This window comes from Eulemur rufifrons, chromosome 30 (genome assembly GCF_041146395.1).
Source record: "Eulemur rufifrons isolate Redbay chromosome 30, OSU_ERuf_1, whole genome shotgun sequence".
Taxonomy (NCBI): Eukaryota; Metazoa; Chordata; class Mammalia; order Primates; family Lemuridae; genus Eulemur; species Eulemur rufifrons.
The window spans coordinates 144,527,272-144,548,917 of NC_091012.1; the positions used below are offsets into that span (position 1 = coordinate 144,527,272).

The 21,646-nt window shown below is 56.8% G+C and overlaps 1 protein-coding gene across 2 annotated transcripts in view; it reads right to left on the minus strand.

The window, feature by feature from the left end:
- Positions 1-1,005: 1,005 nt before the first annotated feature.
- The window catches only part of PLCXD1 (phosphatidylinositol specific phospholipase C X domain containing 1), a 28,094-nt gene continuing 7,453 nt past the window's right edge, over positions 1,006-21,646 (minus strand). Inside the window, exons 2-7 of one of the 2 annotated variants that reach the window (XM_069463286.1) lie at positions 20,637-20,782; positions 16,103-16,239; positions 6,529-6,657; positions 5,384-5,539; positions 3,663-3,846; positions 1,006-2,249 (exon numbers count right to left, since the gene is read on the minus strand). In XM_069463286.1, the coding sequence (XP_069319387.1) occupies positions 2,011-2,249; positions 3,663-3,846; positions 5,384-5,539; positions 6,529-6,657; positions 16,103-16,239; positions 20,637-20,763 (972 nt within the window). In that variant the 5' untranslated portion in view covers positions 20,764-20,782 and the 3' untranslated portion in view covers positions 1,006-2,010. Of the gene's footprint in view, positions 2,250-3,662; positions 3,847-5,383; positions 5,540-6,528; positions 6,658-16,102; positions 16,240-20,612; positions 20,783-21,646 lie in introns of both variants that reach the window. The other variant, XM_069463285.1, reaches the window with a different exon arrangement.

Consider the following 21,646-nt stretch of genomic DNA (forward strand, 5'->3'; position numbering starts at 1 on the left):
GGACAGGGTGGGGGTCTCGGGGAGCCCAGAGGACAGGGTGGGGGTCTCGGGGAGCCCAGAGGACAGGGTGGGGGTCTCGGGGTGCCCAGAGGACAGGGTGGGGTCTCGGGGAGCCCAGAGGACTGGGTGGGGGGTCTCGGGGAGCCCAGAGGACAGGGTGGGGGGTCTCGGGGAGCCCAGAGGACAGGGTAGGGGGGTCTCGGGGAGCCCAGAGGACAGGGTGGGGGGTCTCGGGGAGCCCAGAGGACAGGGTGGGGGGTCTCGGGGAGTCCAGAGGACAGAGTGGGGGTCTCAAGGAGTTGAAAGGGGAGGGTGGGGGTCTCGGGGACCCCGAGGGCCGGGCAGGAGAAGGGCACGGCCTTTCCGTGGGACTGGAACAGGGGCAGCCCCCACCCCAGCGCCTGGCTCTCTGACGGCTGCTCCACTGCCCGGCTTCTCCTGTCCCAGCTGCTGAGCTGGTCGAGGGGGAACAAGCCCCCAGTGTGGGACGCAGGTGGTGAGAGGAAGGGGGTCAGCCCGGTACCCCTCCTGCCCCCGTCGCGGGACGCGGCAGGGGTGGCCCCGAGAGCCCGCGAGGCCGCACTGCTGGGTGGGCGCACCAGCAAACACCAAGCGCTGTTTCCAGGCGGCCCTGCAGCCCTGCAGAGGCGGGAGGGGGCAGGTGGGCTCCCCCCGCGGTGGGGAAGCTTCCGGCACGACGGGGGATGGAAAGATCTTTCCGACGGCGCATCCTCCTGAACACGGAAGCCTCGGAAATCCATCTCCAAAATCACATGCAGGTTCCTTCAGGCCCCCACGGAGCGGCCTCGCGACCTGCCGCGGTGCTGGCGTCGTTACAGCAGAAACACACTGAACAGGGAGGCGGCGCGGTCGGGTTCTCTGAACCCTCCGCCCTCCAGTAAGTGCTCCAGCATTTTCTAAAGGTCCTTCCACACGTTGCCCCGGAAGCTCCCGGAAGCATCTCGGTGGTTCACGTGGTGACAAAGCCCATAAACACGTTTGGGTTTTGTGTCTTTTAATTCTCTACAGTGAGCGACAGGTGTGAACAGGTCGTGACCCCGACCCCAGGGAATCCCGATGTGGACATCGAGGCCACTGTGTCCGACTTGGCCCCAAACACGTTCCTTCATCTCCGGCGTGTCCTATCCTGACCCTGACCCTGACCCCTGACCCCGACCCTCACCAGCACCGAGCTCTCCATAGACGGCCTGACCCGGCGGTCACAGGTCTGAGGTAGCCGATGGGACGCGGCCCATTTGTCTGTCTTTGGGGATTTCAGGCACCTTGGTGTAACCACGGCGACCAGGCACCAAAGCACGAGCAGATTTTGTTTTGGAAAACGACAGATTTGCTCCCCAGCCCAGCACATTCCAACGCGGGTGAGACCATCACTTGCACGGCCGCCCGGAGAACCCGGCGCCTGCTGTCCTGCCCCGCGGTTTGAAGTTACACGAGAGTCCCCAGGAGCCCTCCTAGGGGGCAGTGACGGAACAAGCACTCCCGGGACCCACCGTTCGACCAAGAACTGGAACCGGCGGCTCTGACGAGCCCCCTGCCCGCGCTGAGGTATTGCCGCGACCGTGGAGCATGTCACGTCCTCTCGGTGTCACACGTGGAGCAAGCGTGAGCCACCAACGCACGTACGTCTCCCACGAGGACTGCGGTGCTGGTGTCTGCCTTGCACCCGCGGGACCTTAGTTCACGGGTTGACGCGGGGCCGGGGAAACACCGGCTGGTGCGTGAGAGTCACAGCGGGGCTGGCAGGCGTGTGCGGGAGGGGTGCACATGGCCACGCGGTTGTCACCGGCTTTAGGAATGCCATAGCCCTGGGGAGGACGGTCCCTCCCTGGGTCTGCAGGGCCCCGGGTGCCACAGCCTCGAGGACACAGAGATGAGGACACAGAGTTAGTATCACCGGCCCCGTGGTCACCTGCATTCAGCGCAAACTGCGGCAGAAATAGGATGGAGGTGAACCCAGAGCCACTGACGCCGGACTCCAGGGGGAACGGCTCAGGGCCACAGCAGCTTCTGGTTGAGTCCGATGACGTCGCTGACAAAGCCGTCCGCGCCGATGAAGTCGCCGGCGATGACGTTGGTGCAGTGCGGGCCAGGCCCCGGGCGCTGCTCCCGCACCCAGGCACACAGGCGCGGCAGGCTGGGCAGCGTCAGGCCCCGCAGGGACTGCGAGGGGTGCGCCAGGATGTACTCCAGGTTCTCCGTGAGGTTGATGCCCGCCACGAACAAGCCGCCTGCAACGAGGGGGCAGCAGGGGGTCACCGTCCCTCCCTGCACAGGTCGGGGGCCCCGCGTCCCCATGTGCCTCCCTGGGAAGGACTCCTAGCACCGGCTACTGGGGGACAAGGGGACCCTACGTCCCCCCCTACACCAGGGTTACGGGGACACAGCCCCGGAGACCCAGAGCGTCCCCAACACGCCACAGGTGGGCAGGAGACACTTGGGACCAGGGACTCTGTGATCCATAAAAATCTGTCTCATTGAACCAACGGACACGACAAAGCAGAAACACCAGCGACCCTCACAAGACCCTCCGCCGGAGACGTCTGCAACACGGACGCAGGACAGGGGCCGGTTTCTGTAAAGAAGTCCAACAGGCCAGCAAGAAACAGGAGAACCCAACAGAGAACCGGCAAACAGAAAAAGGAACGCAGAGCCACACGGGTCCCCGCCTGAGCAAGAGCGAGACCCCGTCTCTACTAAAAAAGAAAGAAATTATCTGGACAACTAAAAATATATACAGAAAAAAATAGCCAGGCGCGGTGGGTCACGCCTGTCATCCTAGCACTCTGGGAGGCCGAGCCGGGCGGATCGTTTGAGCTCAGGAGTTTGAGAACAGCCTGAGCAAGAGCGAGACCCCGTCTCTACTAAAAAAGAAAGAAATTATCTGGACAACTAAAAATATATACAGAAAAAAATAGCCAGGCGCGGTGGGTCACGCCTGTCATCCTAGCACTCTGGGAGGCCGAGCCAGGCGGATCGTTTGAGCTCAGGAGTTTGAGAACAGCCTGAGCAAGAGCGAGACCCCGTCTCTACTAAAAATAGAAAGAAATGATATGGACAACTGAAATATATATAGAAAAAATTAGTCAGGCGTGGTGGCGCATGCTTGTAGTCCCAGCTACTCGGGAGGCTGAGGCAGGAGGATCGCTTGAGCCCAGGAGTTTGAGGTTGCTGTGAGCTAGGCTGACGCCATGGCACTCTAGCCCGGGCAACAGAGTGAGACTGTGTCTCAAAACAAAATAAAATAAAATAATATAAAGCAGAGTTCTTGGTCCTCATGAGAACATAGCCACGCCCTCATCAGCCACCCGCTGAGCCGTTTTCCTTCTCTTTGCTGCATTTAAAATGCTGAAGGTTCCAACCTCCCCTTGGAAAAGAACGGCACAGCTTGTCTGCGGTTTGTGCTTTTACCAAAATCTTGGCCTCGTAAAGTTCCGTCGACTGAGATTTTTGCCTCAGTGGTTCATTTGGGTCGACACACACAGACACGCGTGTTACATATGTGCCCGTGCACGTGTACGCACACACACAGGCATGTGTGACTTCCAAATTCCTTTCACGTGACAGTGGAGGCGAACCCGTGGCCCGGGCGGCGGACGCCCACCCGGCCGTGGAGTCTGCCCTTGTGGGAAGCCCCCCGGTACCTGGGCGGCCGCGGCGCTTCATGGACTCCAGGTAGCGGATCAGCGCCTCTGTCTTCACCTTGTCCCCCCACCAGTAGGGGATGGCGGGCCACAGCTCGCGGTGCCGGCTCGCGCAGCTCTTGTCCTCGTAGGACACCAGGACCTGCTGCCCCCGCGACCAGAGCTCCCGCAGCGTCAGCACCTCCTGGTGGGGACGGGGCAGGGTGTGGGTCAGAGGGCGCCGGCCCGGGCTATCTCTACCCTGGCATCCTCGGGAGGCCACGGGCGTGGTCTGTCAAAGTGTCCCCAGCACCCACGCACCCAGCTCGCGATGACACCCCCCGATTCGTACTTAGTGCAGTGAAGGAGATGAGCGCGCATGTTAATAGCCTCATTTTCCTCTTGTTCTTCTGCCTCCTGTCACGCTAAGTCTCAGGGTCCTGGCCACAGAGCCTGGGGCCCCTCGCTGCCGAAGCACAGAGACCTGCTGGATCACGTCACCCGGTGCCTCAGTGGTCACACCAGGGACACCTCTGCGATCTCACCGGGATGCCTCAGTGGTCCCACTCAAACGTGTCAGCGATCACACCCGGAACATCTTGGCAACCTCAACAGGATGCCTCAGCAATCTCACATGGAATCCCTCAGTGATCTCACCCAGAATGCCTCAGCGATCCTTACCCAGAATACCTCAGTGATCTTAGCCAGAATACCTCAGTGATCCTTACCCAGAATACCTCAGTGATCTTACCCAGAATACCTCAGCGATTCTTACCCAGAATACCTCAGTGATCCTTACCCAGAATACCTCAGTGATCCTTACCCAGAATACCTCAGCGATCCTTACCCACAATACCTCAGCAATCTCACCAGGATACCTCAGCAATCCTTACCCAGAATACCACAGTGATCTGTACCCAGAATACCTCAGTGATCTCACCAGGATACCTCAGCAATTACACCCAGGATACCTCAGTGACCTTATCAGGATGCCTCAGCAATCTCACCAAGATACCTCAGCGATGTCACATGGATACCTCAGCAATTACACTCGGGATACCTCAGTGATCTCACTCAGAACATGTCAGGGATCATGCCCAAAACATCTTAGCAACCTCACCAGAATACCTCAGCAATCTTACCCACAATACCTCAGCAGTCTTACCCACAATACCTCAGTGATCTCACCAGGATACCTCAGTGACCACTGACATGTTCTGAGTGAGATCACTGAGGTATACCTCAGCAATTACACCTGGGATACCTCAGTGATCTCACTCAGAACATGTCAGGATACCTCAGCGATCTCACCAGGATACCTCAACAGTCACTCCCAGAACATCTCAGCAATCTTACTAGGATACCTCAGCAATCTCATGTGAAATACCTCAGTGATCTTACCCAGAATACCTCAGTGATCCTTACCCAGAATACCTCAGCGATCTTACCCAGAATACCTCAGTGATCTCACCAGGATACCTCAACAGTCACACCGAGAACATCTCAGCAATCTCATGTGGAATACCGCAGCCATCTTACCCAAAATACCTCAGTGATCTCACCCAGAACATGTCAGTGATCACACCTGGAATATCTCAGTCATCTCACCCAGAACCTCTCAGCAATCTCACCCGGATGCCTCAGTGACCACACGTGGGGGGCACCAGGTGAGCAAACTGAGGCTGAGGCTGTCAACCCCCCAGGAGAGATGTAGGGGGACATGCCCATCCCCTTCCTCTCACCCCTCGGGGGCACAGCATGTCCCCAAAGATGTTCTTGATGCAGGTGACCAGGTACTCATGCAGGTCCTCTGTCATCCCCTCGAAGTTCCTGCAGGCCAGGATGACCACCTCCCGGGAGTGCTTCTCCAGCCACTCCGAGATTTCCGTGAGGGTGTCCTAGGAGGGGAACAGGGAGCACTGAGTCATGGGGACCCTGCTGCGGGGGCTCGAGGAAGCTCCTCCCGGCAAAGGGGCTTCTGAGGGCAAAACCGTGTCCATGGAGGTGTCATTCGTGTACAAACAGGAGGCAGTGGTTGCCCCGTGGAACACAGGACCGGAGAACCACAGCCGGGCAGCCCTCACGGCTTCTTGTTGTGTTTGTGTGCATGTGACATGTCTGTTCGTGTACATGTGCATGTTGGTGTGCACACGTGTGTTACATGTGTGCAGGCATGCCTGTGTGTCCATGTGTTCAGGTGTATGCATGTGTGCATGTATGTTTCTGTGTGCATGTTGGTATACAGGTGTGCATGCATGTGTTTCTGTGTGCATGTAACATGTCTCTGTGTGCGTGTGCATTTTGGTGCACACGTATGTGTGCAGGCATGTGTGCATGCATGTCTGATATGTGCACATGTGTGCGTGTCTGTGCACACGCACACCCAGCAGAAGGCACCGCCTATGCAAAGGCGTGAAGTCAGGAAGCTCAGGGAGCCGGTGGGGAACAGCAGGTGCACAGGGAGCCCCAGCGCTGTCGCCTCCAGACCCAGGGGTCCCAGGGGGCTTTCAAGTGGGGCACAGGGAGCTGCTGGCAGGCTTTCAGCAGGACGGTGGTGACTTGTCACATTCAGGTTTTAGAACCCTCTGTGCCAGCCAGGAAGAGAATGAATTGAAAATAGCCTAAAGTGGGGCCGGGGAGATAATCAACTCCCTTTTGCAAAAGGCCGGGAGGCCTCAGGGAAGCCTGGGACGGAGCCAGCTAAGGAGACCTCTGCAAGGTCCGGGAGGCGCCGGTGCAAGCTCAGAAATGCACGTGGGTCAAGAACCCCACACAGCGGATTGCCAGGGGTCAGCACCGCCTTCCTGGACCCGCAGTGGCTGCTGTGTCCCCATGAAAGTTCGGCATCCCCTGCCCTTCCCTGCGTCCCGCCCCAGCCCAGCCGCACCTCCACCAGCGCGGTCGTGTACACCGTGTGCACGAAGTGCAGGTTCTTCTCCGAGCCGTCCCGCATGTGCGCCACGCGCAGGTCCAGGTACCGCACCCCGGCGTCCAGCTGCTCCGTGACGTCCAGCGCCTGCGGACAGAGGCCGCCATTGCGTCTGCCTGGGGCCAGCGGGCCACTCTCTCTGGGGCTGATCGCCATGTCTCGGGACTCAGACGGGCCGGCGGCCTGCCCACCTGCACCCCACGATGTCACCTGCGACACGCATGTCATCATCACAGCTCACGGGAGCTGTGCGGCCACACGGCCTCACGTGTGGAAAACCCACTCTGCAGGGGCCTGGCCTCGTGGAAACAGAGCCTGCAAGATGCTGTCCGGGGTGGGGGGCTGGGACGTCCCTGCAGAGCCCCGGCCGCCCTCTCCCAGGCCAGCAAACGCCAAATGGAACAGGAAAAGGCGCTGTGCTCTCCGCACAGAACAGTGCAGAAACCAAACATTAATGTCAAAATAAAGGAAAAGAAAGTGGGACTATCCTCCCACTCAGAATAAGAATAGGAAAAGCAAACATGTATATGAAAATGAAAAAGAAGTCGGTTTATATTTAAGTCACGGCACCAAAAATATAAAATAAAATGAAAAGTGAATTTACGAAGGAAAGAAAACAGTCTCTGCCCCAGGAAAGGAAGCTGCAGGTCAGGGTCAGGGTCATGGCAAAGCCCAGACCTGCTAGCGGCCGTCCGGGGAGACCGGCAGGGGAGCGAGACCCTCTTAGGGGCAGGCTGGGCATGATGGGGACAAGGGGGCCGGTGATGCTGGGAGGACTCCAGGGTGGTCGGTGCTGGGGAAGCCTCTGCTCTCTCCTCCTCCCCTATTGACAGATGGGGAAACTGAGGCACAGAGGCTGCAAAGAGGCCCCACCCACTGCCTCCCCTCCCAGAACTGGGGGCCTCAGTGTGTGGGCCATGGCCTGTGGTCCTCTGATCTGTGAGGGGAAACTACCCACGTGGGCTGCCGGCCAGGACAGAGACATCCCTCCCCTGCATGGGCCCGGGGTCCCCTGGCCACGAGGCTGTGCACAGGCCCGGCGCTTTCTTCCTGGTTGAAGTTCTTTGGCTGAAGGCTGGGGATGGAGGAAAGTGAGAATTTTCTCCCTTAAACAGTCCTTTGCGCACTGACAGTGTATTTCTGAGATTGTGAAATAGGTGCTCATTTAAAAAATATCTGCGGCCAGGTGTGGTGGATCATGGCTGTAATCCCAGCACTCTGGGAGGCCAAGACAGGAGGATCACTTGAGCTCAGGAGTTTGAGATCAGCCTGAGCAAGAGCGAGATCCCATCTCTACAAAACATCGAAAAATTAGCCAGGCATGGTGGCACCTGTAGTCCCAGCTACTCGGGAGGCTGAGGCAGGAGGATGGCTAGAGCCCAGGACTTTGAGGTTGCTGTGGGCTGGGCTGACACCACGGCACTCTAGCCCAGACAATAGAGAGAGGCTCTTTTAAGGCTGGTGGCAGGCACCCCTCCCTTCCCTAATGAAAAAGAAGCCCCTCCTATTCCTGAATACCCACCCTAAAGCTGAAACAAAGAAATTCCTCACTCCTGACACTGACATCTCCTGGCCAAAGAAACTCCCATCCCCCGGCCCTAAAAATATATATAAACCTACTTAGACTTCTGGGTGGGACAGCTTCTCTCGTTCCACTCGTGGGACTGTGAGGCTCGCCTGGGTCCCTCTCTCGGGGACCCATTATCCCCACCCAGGAGTGCTCCAATAAAGCCTCTTTACTTATCTATCCCTTTCAACTCTGCTCGTCTCTCTTTCTCTGGCGCCGGCTACTTCAAAGAAAGCTTACATTTGGTGCCGAAACCCGAGAGGGGCGTTTGGCTGCGCCGGCTCCTTCTGAGAACTCTCACTTCTCGGACCGGGACCTCCGCTGACTGCCTTCGAGTCTCTGATTGACAACCTCGGCCTGGGTGAGTCACCCCGTGTTACCCCAACTCGGATCCCCCAGGAGCCTCCGTTCCTTCCGGGAAACTGTTCCCTGTCCGTTAAACCGTGGGCCCACGTCGGAGGCTCCCCCGTTCCGGGGCTGAGGCTATTCGGGGACGCCTGAATTCCTCTCACCCCTTTCCGTACCGGCACACTAGTCTCAGGCAGAGACGTCCCCCCAGACTTTTGCTGCCTCCGTAGCCAGGATACTGTTCCTGGCTGTTTCCCCATCCGGGTTGAGGCGACATGGGTGACCAAAATTCCCCGCGAGACGCCCCTGGGGTGTCTGCTGGCCTATCTGAAGGCCCTGGATTTAGGCATCCGGCCCAACTGCCTCATTCTTTACTGCAACACTGCCTAGCCAATGTATAAATTGGACAATGGCTCCCAGTGGCCTGAAAATGGGACTTTCAGTTTCAATATTCTGCAAGACCTTGATAACTTTTGTCACAGGAATGGCAAATAGTCGGAGATCCCACATGTCCAAGCCTTTTTCTGTTTGCGCTCCCGTCCTTCTCTCTGTCTGACCTGCCACCCCGCACAGGTCCTCCTTGTGCTGGATCCCCCAGCCCCTCCTCCTCTTCTCCCTCTAACTCTCCCCCGGACGTCTCTTCAGACGCCCCTTCTGCTTTCTCCGATCCACCCGACTCCCTCAGCCCTCCCCCCCACTCGACCCCCACCACACCCACAGGCGCCCGCCCATCCTCCCACACCGCCCAGCCGCTCTGCCGACGTCTCCCGTCAGCCGGCACACTCGCTCCCACGCGAACCCTCGGACCAGCCCCTCCTCTGTCCGTTACGGGAGGTGGCAGGCGCCGAAGGGCTTGTACGTGTACATGCTCCCTTCTCCTTTCTGACCTTTCTCAGATTAAAAAACGCCTAGGTTCATTTTCTAATGACCCTACAGCCTACACCAAAAAATTCCATTACTTGACACAGGCATATGACCTTACCTGGCATGATATTTTTATCATACTGTCCTCTACCCTTACTACTGTTGAAAAAGAGCGCGTCTGGGCAGCAGAGGGACCACTTGTTACAGTGTGCCCTTGCCGGCCTGCAGGCCCCCGCCCACCGTGCTGTAAATTATAATAAACTCAGGAAAATCACTCAAAGGACAGACAAAAACCCCGTGGCCTTTCTCAGCCACCTTACAGACGCCCTTATCGAATATACCCGCCTAGAGCCTACCTCCCCCGCAGGGACTGCTGTCCTTACAACTCACTTTATTACTCAGTCCTCCTCTGACATCAGAAAGAAACTCAAAAAAGGCAGAGGAGGGCCCTCAGACCCCTATCCGAGACCTGGTGAATATGGCATTTAAAGTCTTCAATTCCTGAGATGAACAGGCAGGGGCCCAAAGGGAGGCCCGTGTCCACCAAAAGGCACACCTGCAGGCCCAAGCCTTGTTTGCAGCCCTGAGGCCGGGGAGACCCGAGAAGCCATCGACCTCGTCTAAGGTGACCAGCCACGCTCTGCCAGGCACCTGCTTCAAGTGCGGTAAGGAAGGCCACTGGGCCAAGTGGTGCCGGCAGCCACTTCCGCCCACGACGCCTTGCCCGGCTGTGGTCAAGAGGGACACTGGAAAAGTGACTGCCCCTTGGGACAGAAGTCCGGAGGGTCAGTCCTTCCATCCCTAGACCTGCCGATGGCAGCTTTGGGTCTGGCTGCTGAAGACTGAAGAGACCCCGACTCAATGACCCCATCACCCTCACAGAGCCCAGGGTAACAATCAAGGTAGCTGGTAAGGCAGTGTCCTTTCTGGTTGACACGGGGACTACCTACTCTGTCCTGCCTTCCTTTTCAGGCCCTACCTATGCTTCCCAGGTGTCGGTTGTGGTTATTGACGGCAATCCCTCTCGACCCGCCACCACCGGTCCCCTAACCTGTCTAATAGGTGACCGCCCCATCACCCATTCCTTCCTTATACTGCCCTCCTATCCTGCTCCACTTTTGGGAAGGGACTTATTAACCAAGCTGGGAACCACCTTCCACTGTTCCTCTGGAACTTCCGCCCTCCTTCTTCTCTCTCTCTCTCTCTAGATTCCTCAGCTCCGCCCACAGCCTCTCCCACTTTACCGAGTCCTACATACCCCCTCCCACCAGAACTCGTAGACCCCCAGGTTTGGGACACCTCCACCCCAGTGGTGGCCACCCACCACACCCCCGTCCTCATTCGACTCAAAGACCCCTCATCCTTCCCTTTCCGGCCACAGTTCCCTATTTCACCAACCCACCGCAGAGGTCTAAAACCCATCATAGAATGTCTTCTCACAAAAAAAACTTTTAATTCCAACTGACTCTCCCTATAACACACCCATTCTCCCGGTAAGAAAGCCAAATGGCTCCTACCGGCTAGTCCAGGACCTCAGACTCATTAACGAGGCAGTTGTCCCCATACACCCTGTGGTGCCTAATCCCTACACTTTACTCTCTCATATTCCACCCTCCACCACTCACTTTTCTGTCCTGGACCTCAAGGACACTTTCTTCACCATTCCTTTAGACCCAGCCAGCTACAATCTCTTTGCCTTTACATGGGAAGATCCCGACACGAACATGTCTCGACAACTCACTTGGACTGTCCTGCCCCAGGGGTTCAGGGACAGCCCCCACCTCTTTGGTCAGGCTCTCACCCAAGATCTTCTTCAATGCCCCTTACAGCCGAGTACTGTCCTCCAATATGTGGATGATTTATTACTCTGCAGCCCCTCATACTCCGACAGCCACACACAAACTGCCTCTCTACTCAACTTCCTTGCCCCTAAGGGCTACCAGGTGTCCCCCTCCAAAGTTCAGCTGCCTAAGCCTACTGTCACTTACCTTGGACTTAGTCTCACCCCCACTTCCCGTCATCTCACTGTTGATCGCCAGCAGGCCCTCCACACCCTCTAGTCTCCCACCACTGTGGAACAAATTCTATCCTTCCTTGGGTTTATTGGTTTCTTCTGACAGTGGATCCCCAACTTTTCTCTCCTTGCCAAACCCCTCTATGGGGCAGCACGTGATGCCTCCACTGGCCCTCTCTTAAACCCTCAGGCTCTCCCCCATGCATTCCTAAAACTTCGCAACTCTCTCCTACAAGCACCCCCTCTAAGACTCCCTCATCCTGAAAAGCCCTTTAACCTCTACATGGATGAGCGCCAGGGCCTGGCCCTCGGCGTCCTCACCCAACCTCTGGGACAATTTCCACCCCAGTGGCCTACTTATCCAAACAGCTGGACACCACGGTCCGCAGCTGGGCCCCCCCCCATCTCCGCGCCTTAGCCGCAGCCACTACTCTCACCAGGGAGGCCCTGAAACTCTCCCTGGGACAGAACTTACATGTCTTCTCCACCCACCGTTTACAGGACCTTCTGACTCACCGCTCTGTAGCCCTCCTCACCCCGTCTAGACTACAGGAATTCCATCTCTTGTTTATTGAAAATCCCACCATTACTTTATCACAGTCCCCAACTCTAAACCCTGCCACTCTGCTCCCCACTGTCTGCCTAACCCTGTCCTCACACTCCTGCTCAGAAATGGTTGAAGTCTCCACTACCCCTAGACCAGATCAGTCAGATAAGCCACTTCCTACAGCGGACTCAACTTTCTTTGTTGATGGCAGCTCTGTCACAGGTGAGGACGGCAAACGCTGGGCAGCCTATGCCATTGTCTCTGCCTCTCAGGTAATAGAAGCCTCCGACTTCCGGAGGGCACCACCTCCCAAAAGGCGGAACTCATTGCTCTCACCGGAGCCTTACACCTAGCCCGAGGCAGGAGTGTAAATATTTACACAGACTCCAAATATGTGTTTATGATGGCTCACTGCCATGCTGCCATATGGAGAGAACGGGGCTTTCTCTCCACCAAGGGCTCCCCTGTTATTAACGCCACCCTTATCTCCCGTCTCCTCGAGGCCCTTCAGTTACCCACCCAATTAGCTATCATACACTGCAAGGGACACCAGACGGACGGGTCCCCCGTCGCTAAGGGAAACAACTATGCTAATACTGTTGCCCATAGTCTAACATCCCCAAAACACCCTAGTCTGGCTCCTCTTCTTTTCCTTCCCATTCCTTCCCTCCAGCCTCGCTACACTCCAGAGGAGCCTGACAGCCTTCTCGCCCAAGGGGGATCAACCACCACTGAAGGGTGGGTCCTTCGTAAGGACGGCAAGCTGGCTCTCCCTGAGGCACAGGCCCTGGAACTCATTGGCCAGGTCCACTCTTCACCTCATATTGGCACTAAGGGCCTCTTCCACCTCTTACAGCCTCTATTTTCACACCCTGCCCCTATATTCTCTCATCAAAACTGTTTGCTTGAACTGTGACATCTGTGCCTCTGTTAACCCTCAAGGGGGCTTCAAACCCCCTGTACCCACCCACCAGATGCGTGTCACCTCCCTGGACAAGACTGGCAGGTCGATTTCACCCATATGCCACCTCACAGGTGTTTCAAATATCTTTTAACACTGGTAAATACCTTTACGGGGTGGGTTAAAGCCTTTCCCACTGCCAATGAAACTGCTGCAGTCGTTGCCTCCACTCTCCTTACTGAAATTATCCCATGCTTCGGCCTTCCTTCCTCCATTCAGTCTGACAGTGGCCCTGCTTTTGTTTCTAAGGTCGTTCATCAGGTCTGTGAGGCTCTCAATGTCGAGTGAAAACTTCATGTTCCCTGCAGGCCTCAGTCCTCAGGAAAGGTTAAAAGGGCTAACAGACTAATCAAAGACCACCTCACCAAACTCATTATTGAGACCCGCCAAGCATGGCTTGACCTTTTGCCCTTAGCTCTCACCCGGATCAGGGCAGCCCCCCGACATCCTACCTACCTTAGCCCTTTCGAACTCACGTACAGCCGGCCTTTTCTCATTAGCCACCATCTTCCAGCCCAGCCCCCACCTTTGGCCTCCTATCTCTCATATCTCTCCCTCAGACAACTTCTCCGGGCCCACGCAGACAGATACCTACCTCAGCCTCCGGAGACCGACTCAGATATCTCTCACACAGATATCCTCGACCCTTGAGACCAGCGTTGGAAAATTATAGTCACAGGCGAAGTATACTGAAAAATACATGACTATTACCCTTCAGCAACTATTCACGTCAGCCATGAATACGTCCTGGCCCACCAGACACAGGTTCAAATATCTATCAATATGCTGGAAGCAGAACAAACTCTAGCAGGACAACTTTCCTGCCGCCCTAAACATCCCCCTCTTACCTGCTGGCTAAATATTATTCAACATACCCTCGCCTTCTTAAAATTCCTCTAAATAATCTCTAATGTCTCCCACTGTTTCCTCTGTGCCTCCCTTCAGTGCCCCCTAATGGCCGCTGTTCCCCTAAACTTTTCTAACCCCTAAAAGACTCCCTCATCGGGTCCCTCATGCTCCACTCCGCTCACTCGAGTTCCCCTATGGGAACCTGAGCCCACAGGCCACCTTATGCGGATCACATATGCTTTCTCACCACCCTCACTGACCCCAACCTACAACTTCATGGACGCTGCCTCACTAACCATACTGTGACCACGACCACCTCTTCTGCTCCGGGGCAGTTCTTCTGGTACAACGGAACACTTACCCGCTGCGTCAATACATCCACCCTGGGTCCTTGTTTCCCTGTCATCGTCATCCCTCAATTAACTCTATACGCCTCAGGACTTGCAGGAGGTGCCCTGGGCCACAGTGTCATTTCTGCCCAAGACTTGCAGATCACCTGCAGCTATCCCTGGAAACCACGTCCGCATCACTAACTTCCCTGCAGAGACAACTGACTTCTCTGGCTCAGTTTCTCCAATGCCACCTGCAGGAATTATCCAGAGTAGCAGTAAACCAGATGCTTCTTCACCCCTACTCTCCCCTTCCAGTCACCCTCCACCAGCCGACTCTGGCCCATAGCCCCCACTACGCCCCTCAAAAGCAGGAAGTAGCCAGAAAGACCGCGGTGCCCTATTATCACTAAAAGACCAGAATGTAAGGCTGGTGGCAGGCACCCCTCCCTTCCCTAATGAAAAAGAAGCCCCTCCTATTCCTAAATACCCGCCCCAAAGCTGAAACAAAGAAATTCCTCACTCCTGGCGCAGACATCTCCTGGCCAAAGAAGCTCCCATCCCTCATCCCTAAAAATGTATATAAACCCACTCAGACTTCAGAGCGGGGTGGCTTCTCTAGTTCCACTCGTGGGACTGTGAGGATCGCCCAGGTCCCTCTCTCGGGGACTCGTTACCCCCACCCAGGAGCGCTCCAATAAAGCCTCTTTACTTATCCCTTTCAACTCTGCTCGTCTTTCTTTCTCTGGCGCCAGCTACTTCAAAGAAACCGTACATTTGGTGCCGAAACCTGGGAGGTACTTTAACTTTCAGCTGCACCGCCCCTCCCCTGGACTCCGGTCTTAAAACCTTACAGCTCTGTCTCAAAAAAATAAATAAATAAAAAATAAAATAAAATATATTTGCAAAACGTAGAATAGTCTAACGGGGACACTGAAATTTTTCTGTAATGCTCTTGGCCGGGGTGAACTGCTGTTTAGCTCTGGGGACTTGAGGAACGAAGCCACCGGCCGCCGGGTTTCCAACAGGCGAGGACGGTGTGTGCCTGTCCCGTTCTTGCCCAGATGTGTGAGTCACAGGGTTAGAGTGATCCCCCGGTCTTCCCCACCGCAGGGCTCTGTGAACATTGCACCTCAACCCTCTGCCCCTGACGTCAGCTACTCCTCAGACAAGCTCTGCCAGTGTCCGCGTGGCTTTCCAGCCTGTGTGTGCTGCTCCCTCGCCCTGTGGCCGGACACGTAAGCCCAGAACCTCCATGGAAACATCCTCAGGGCAGATTCCCTGAGGGCTGGAGCCTTCCCGCAGCCCCCCACACACTGGGACCCTGTCGTCTGGTGCCACAGGCTCCATCTTCCTCACGGTGCTGGGCAGGGGCCCCCACACCGGCCGCCCGGCCCTGGCCCCCCAGCTTCCCTGAGCCCGGGGGCTACGGCTGCAAGGACAGGTCCCGAGGCCATGGAAAGTCAAAGAGCGAATCCCTGCAGAGAGAGCCCGGCAGAAGCAGCACCTTCCGGGCACCCTCCTGGAGGGGCAGAGGAGGACGCCCTGGGGTGGTCCCCACCCTCCCCAGGGTGGGTCTGGCTTGTCACCAGCGCCTGGCCTGACCTCCCCCGGCCCCTGCGTGTGGGACGGGGCCGCGGCCTGCTGGGGCTGCAGCCACCTGGGAGGACCCTTCCTCTCCACACCCCTCGGGGAATGGCCTCTCCCGGCTTCAAGCCCCATCCGTCCGTCTGTCCATCCACACAGGGCAGGAGGGCTGGGGCGCGGGGTGGGAGGGGACGCAGAACAACAGTCTGACAGTCCCACAACCTGGCATGTTTCCCGTGGGGAGCGCCCGGGGGCATCGCCGAAACCAACGATCAAGCAGGAAAACGCCCCATCTCCCCATTTCCTGGGGAACCACGGTCACCTGACCCCAAAGGGCAAAGCCACGTCCCATCATAAACATCTCAGCAATCAGAAGTCACTGACCTCGAGGCCACGAAGGGAATGGACCGTCCCTGCGTGGCTGGCGGGAGGTCGAGCCGCACCCACCTCGCCCCACGTGACCCACCTGGGTGACGGACCACCTGAGCACCACGGGGAGCGTGACGCAGGGCAGGGCCTTGCTCAGCAGTCGCAGCAGCCGGGGCTGCGCAGGGGACACGGGCGAGCGCTTGTCCAGGCAGTAGGTCATGGTGTCGTGGCTGCCTGCAGGGGCAGGGGGGCGTTTCCCGGTCAGTCCCTCCCCACGCTCTGTGCCATGCACGGCACAGTCACGCATGTGGCACACAGAGCCCAAAGGGGTGGGCAGCGACCCCCAAATCCGCGTCCGCTACAAGCTGGGGCCTGAGTGGACACAGGTGCGCGCAGGTGTGTAGTGAGGTCTGGATGCTGCCCCGTCGTTGTCCACCAGGGGGCTCCACTCTAACCAGGGAGGTCACTAAACCCAACAGGTGTCCCCCTAAGAGACAGCAGAGGAGACACAGACACAGAGGAGAAGCCACGTGGAGACGGAGGCAGAGACTGGAGTGACGCGGCCACAAGCCCAGGGACGCCTGGAGCCCCCAGGAGCCGGAAGAGGCAGGAAGGAGCCTCCCCTGGAGCCTGCGGAGGGAGCGCGGCCCCGAGACACCTGCGTCTCACACTCCTGGGCTCCGGGACTGGGGAGAGGACAGATTTCATTGTTTAATTAAGCCCCCAATGTGGCATTTTGTCACAGCAGCCCCAAGACACTCATGCACCCAGGAATTCATGTCACTTGCACAAAAATGAGAACATATAGACAAGTGAAAAATTAAAATCCTGTATGGACACTGCAGTACACACATTTCTGCCAATCTGTTCTGTCCATATTACACATGGACCTACTGCGCATGGGGAGAATCCGTGTATAGCCACGTGTTCCCTAATGACAGCAACACGTCCTGAGAAACGCGTCATTAGGTGATTGGTCACCGTGTGACATCCTGGCGTGGCGTGTGCTGCCTTGCACACACCCAGGTGGCCCGGCTGCTACCCCATCCCGGGCTATGCGGTGTGACCTGTTCCTCCTCGGCCGTGCGCCTGCGGAACACGCTACCGTGTCGACTACCATGGGAGATTGTGACACAGTGGTGCGTGTTTGTGTGTCTAAACATAGGAAAAGCACAATGAAAATACGATTTGATAATCTTACGGGACCATCGTTGCAGATGCAGTGTGTTCTTGGCAGAGATATCGTTATCTGGTGCATGACTGCAGATATATATACATATATCTGTTTATATTTTAAACTAACAACAGGACCACGCTATGCCAATGTTTATTTGCTTTTTCACTCAACTTAGTATTATCAGCATCTTCCAAACTGGTAAACACGGGGCCACAACACGGCTGGGATGCCTGAGTCCCTCCCCTTGACATGTGTCTAGTAGCGCATGTGGCTGACGGCTGTCGTGGACCTGGGGTCTGTACATTCCCGTCCTAGATGCCTGTCTGCTCAGCGTGGCTTCTGAACTAAATCTGGGGGCCGGAATCTCTGAGACACATGGGGGAGCACACAGCCCCCGTCCCACGGTCCCGCCCTCAGCCAGGTGCCCACGAGTCTCTCTGCCACCAGCTGGGACTGGACCCCCACACACAAATCCACCCTTAGCATCAAAAACCACCTTGAGGGTTAAGGTTAGGGTTAGGGTTAGGGTTAGGGTAAAAAAAAATTTAAAAAATAAAAAATAAAAAATAAATAAAAAAAAAAAAAACCACCTTGATTTTCACCAACGTGCTCTGTGAAAAATGAACAGCATCGTGTTTCTCTCTGAATTCTCTCTTGCTCATGCGGTTGGACGTTTTTTCACTCACTTACGAGTCATTTGTGTTTCTTCCTTTGGGAATCTCCTGTCTTGCCGGAGCCAGTTCCCACTGGAGTCCACATTCTTGCCGTGGATTTGAGAGAATTCGTCCTGTGCCACGAGACTGGGCCCTTGCCGTGTCCTTAGCGCGGCGATGCGTTTCCTCAGCTTCCCGTGGGTGGGTTTCGGGCGGGTGGAGGTGGCGGGAGGGGCCCAGGAGGCCAGGCAGGGCCACGTGGGCTGGTGACGGGGTATCTTTACGACATTACTCAGCCTGCCACGTAATGTTCCACGGCTTCTGCTTTAGAGCAATTTGTCTTTAACTTTGGTTCATGCAGTTTCTCAACGAGGGAAGATTTACATTTTTATTTCTTAAGTCAAATCTATCAGCCTTTTCCGTGGCTTTTGTACGTGGTACTGTGCTCAGCATCCCAGATTTACCTACATATTCTTACGGAAGGATACGGTTTTATTGTTTCACTTAAATCTTTAAAAGTCTGCCGGATATTTGGATATAAAATATGAGATGAGCATCTCCCTTGATCTTTCCTCCAAATTGTCAGCTGACATCTCAACACCACGGGGGACTTTTCCGTCCTCAAATTCAAGATGCCTCCTTCTTGGCACGTCAGATGCTCAGGGTTGTGTCTGTTCTTGAATTTAACAGTCTCACTCGCTGATCTACGGGATCATGTGACACCGTCTTTATTTATATTTGTCACTTGCAGTGCAAATTTCTCTTCTCTCTTTTTCAAAAGTTTCCTGGATATTCTTAACATGTTTTAATCCAGATAAATTTGAGGGTTCTTTGTCAAGCTAGAGGAGACTCTGGGAACCCCCTCAAGAGACTCCCAGCTCCAGGGTGTTACCTAAAATTAACTCTTTCCACTGCAATACATTTGCATAGCTGAGATTTCTGAAGGGCAGAGGCATTAAAGAGATAAACAGTGCATGTTTGAGGGGGGTCTCAGAGCAGGTGACCCCCAACACAGGGTCTCGGCCGTCCACGTTAGGGAGGACCACAGGCTGGGAGCTTAACCCCAAAGAAACTCATCCTCCCCCAGTCCCGGAGCCCAGGAGTGTGAGACGCAGGTATCTCGGGGCCGCGCTCCCTCCGCAGGCTCCAGGGGAGGCTCCTTCCTGCCTCTCCCAGCTCCTGGGGGCTCCAGGCGTCCCTGGGCTTGTGGCCGCGTCACTCCAGTCTCTGCCTCCGTCTCCACGTGGCTTCTCCTCTGCGTCTGTGTCTTCTCTGCTGTCTCTTGGGGGGACACCTGTCATCGGGTTTAGGGCCCTCCCTACTCCAGCATGACCTCACCTTAGGTAGTATCATCTGCAATTACTGTATTTCCAAATAAGATCCCATTCCCCTGGGCTGTTTCTTCTCCGAGGTCCAAACAGCACCAATGACCATGTCACTGCAGTGGCTGGGCTCGTGCCTGTGGCTGGCGTCCAGCCACCAGACCAAGTGGGCAGCCCCCAAAAACTACAGAGCGAGTCCTGCCCCTGCAATACAAATGCCCGTGAACCAAAGATTCAAATGTGTTTTAAGAAGCCGTAAAATTCTAGAACAGAACCGCTGGTCCGGGTGACAACACCGGTGGATCTCCACAGCACCGTTGAGAGCAGCCAGTACACACTGCTGGCGTCCCTTGGTAGAAAGTTCCAGAAAAGACAAAACCGCCCGGGGTGCAGGAGGCCAGGACAGGGCCGCTCTGCTGGGCGTACCGGGCAACGTTCTGGGGAAGGAATTCCCCCTGTGTCGCCCAGGGTGGCCTGGCTGACACGGGTCCACACGGAATGAACCGTGCACCAAAAGTCAGCATTTCTGCTGCTTGTAAATGACTTGTTAGAAAAACCGGGGACAGAAAAAGCAAAAGCTGGAGCACAGGTTCACACCGCAACGCGGCGCCGGTGCGGGGCGCCAGGCTGGCACGGGGAGGAGGCTGGACGGTGAGGAAGACACAGAGCCGGCGGTGGAAGCTGCTCGGACTTCCCGGGGGGCGGGGGACGGGGGTGGGGGAGTTTGGGTTGGAACCACCACCTGGGTGAGAACCCCGCACCCGTCTGAGGGGCAGGTCCCGAGATCCCTGCTGTGCACGGACGGAGACACGCGGTGGCCTTCATCACCGCACCTCCTTCTTGTAAAAGCAAAACGCTGGAAACGCCCCCGCGCTCATCCGCCCAGGACGGGAGAGGGAGTCACGCACGGCCACACCCGGAGTCACGCGCAGCCATGGAAACCAGGCGGCGCACAGAGAACCGACGGGGAACGACTCCGCGGTGCGCGGACAGCAGCGTCCGGCCCGGGGAGAGCGGCTCCCTTTGTGGGCAGCCGAGGCAGGTCCACGTCCCTGCGCGGTGGGTCCGAGAAACGCAGGGACAGGTTCTGATGGGGGCAGAGCCATGTCCTGTCCGGGTCCCGTTGAGGCACAGACTTTAAAAGATGCTGAGTGTGCAGGGCACGACATAGACACGGAGACTCACAGAAGGATTAACGCGCGTGCGCCAAGGTCACAGCGACCCGGGGGTGGAAAGGGCCCCGGCGTCCCGCCACGGAGGAACGGATGAAAACCGTGGTCCGTCCACGTGGGGACAGTCCTCAACCTTCAGAGGAAGGAAGCTCTGACCAGGTGCAACCTGCGTGCTCCTTGCGGACGACCCGCTCAGGAACAGCAGCGAGGCAGGAAGGTCAGGTGGTATAGGCTTCCGTGGACGTGCAGGTGACAGCCCCAGGCCCCGCCCACCGGCCCTCACCTGGGATGGACAGGTGGCCCTCACCTGGGATAGACAGGTGGTGCAGCGGCACGTCCCAGAGGCGGGGGCACAGCGCCGACATCCAGTCCGCGTTCTCGCTCCTGCCGGGCGGGCTCGGCTCGCTGCTGCCCGAGCTCACCTGGCCGCCCATCGCAGGCCCCCTCTGCAGCCTGGGGGAGGGAAAGGCGGATTTTGGGTTAAAACCTGTGCTAGTTACAAAGGGGCTGTGGCTTTGCAAAAAAATAATAATAGTAACAACCAACAAATGTCCCCAGGAGGGGGTGGAGGGTGGGAGGAAGCACAGGACACGTTGCCAGTGGGAAGGATCAGAATGTGTCCCTCAAGTACGACGTTTGGAGCAAGGACCCTTTGAGCAAAAGGAACCGAGAACCGCAGCTGCGGGAGCAGCTCTCTGCCCTCCCGAGTTGCCTAAGAGCAGGATGCAAGTTCGCACACGGACTGCGCCTGGTGCTGCCTGTGGTGTAGACACTCTGTGGTGCAGATGCTCTGTGGTGTAGACGCTCTCTGTGCACACAGTCAGCCTTGGTTCCTGGTGCTGTCTGTGGTGTAGACGCGCTCTGTGCACAGGTTCAGACCTCGTTCCTGGTCTGCGTCTGTGGTGTAGACGCTCTGTGGTGTAGACACTCTCTGTGCACACGGTCAGCCCTGGTTCCTGGTCTGCGCCTGTTGCTGTCTGTGGTGTAGACGCTCTGTGGTGTAGACACTCTCTGTGCACAGGTTCAGACCTGGTTCCTGGTCTGCGCCTGGTGCTGTGTGTGGTGTAGACGCTCTGTGGTGTAGACACTCTCTGTGCACACGGTCAGCCCTGGTTCCTGGTCTGCACCTGGTGCTATCTGTGGTGTAGATGCTCTGTAATGTCGCGACACTCTCTGTGCACAGGTTCAGACCTGGTTCCTGGTCTGCGCCTGGTGCTGTCTGTGGTGTAGACACTCTGTGGTGTAGACGCTCTCTGTGCACAGGTTCAGACCTGGTTCCTGGTCTGCACCTGGTGCTGTGTGTGGTGTAGACGCTCT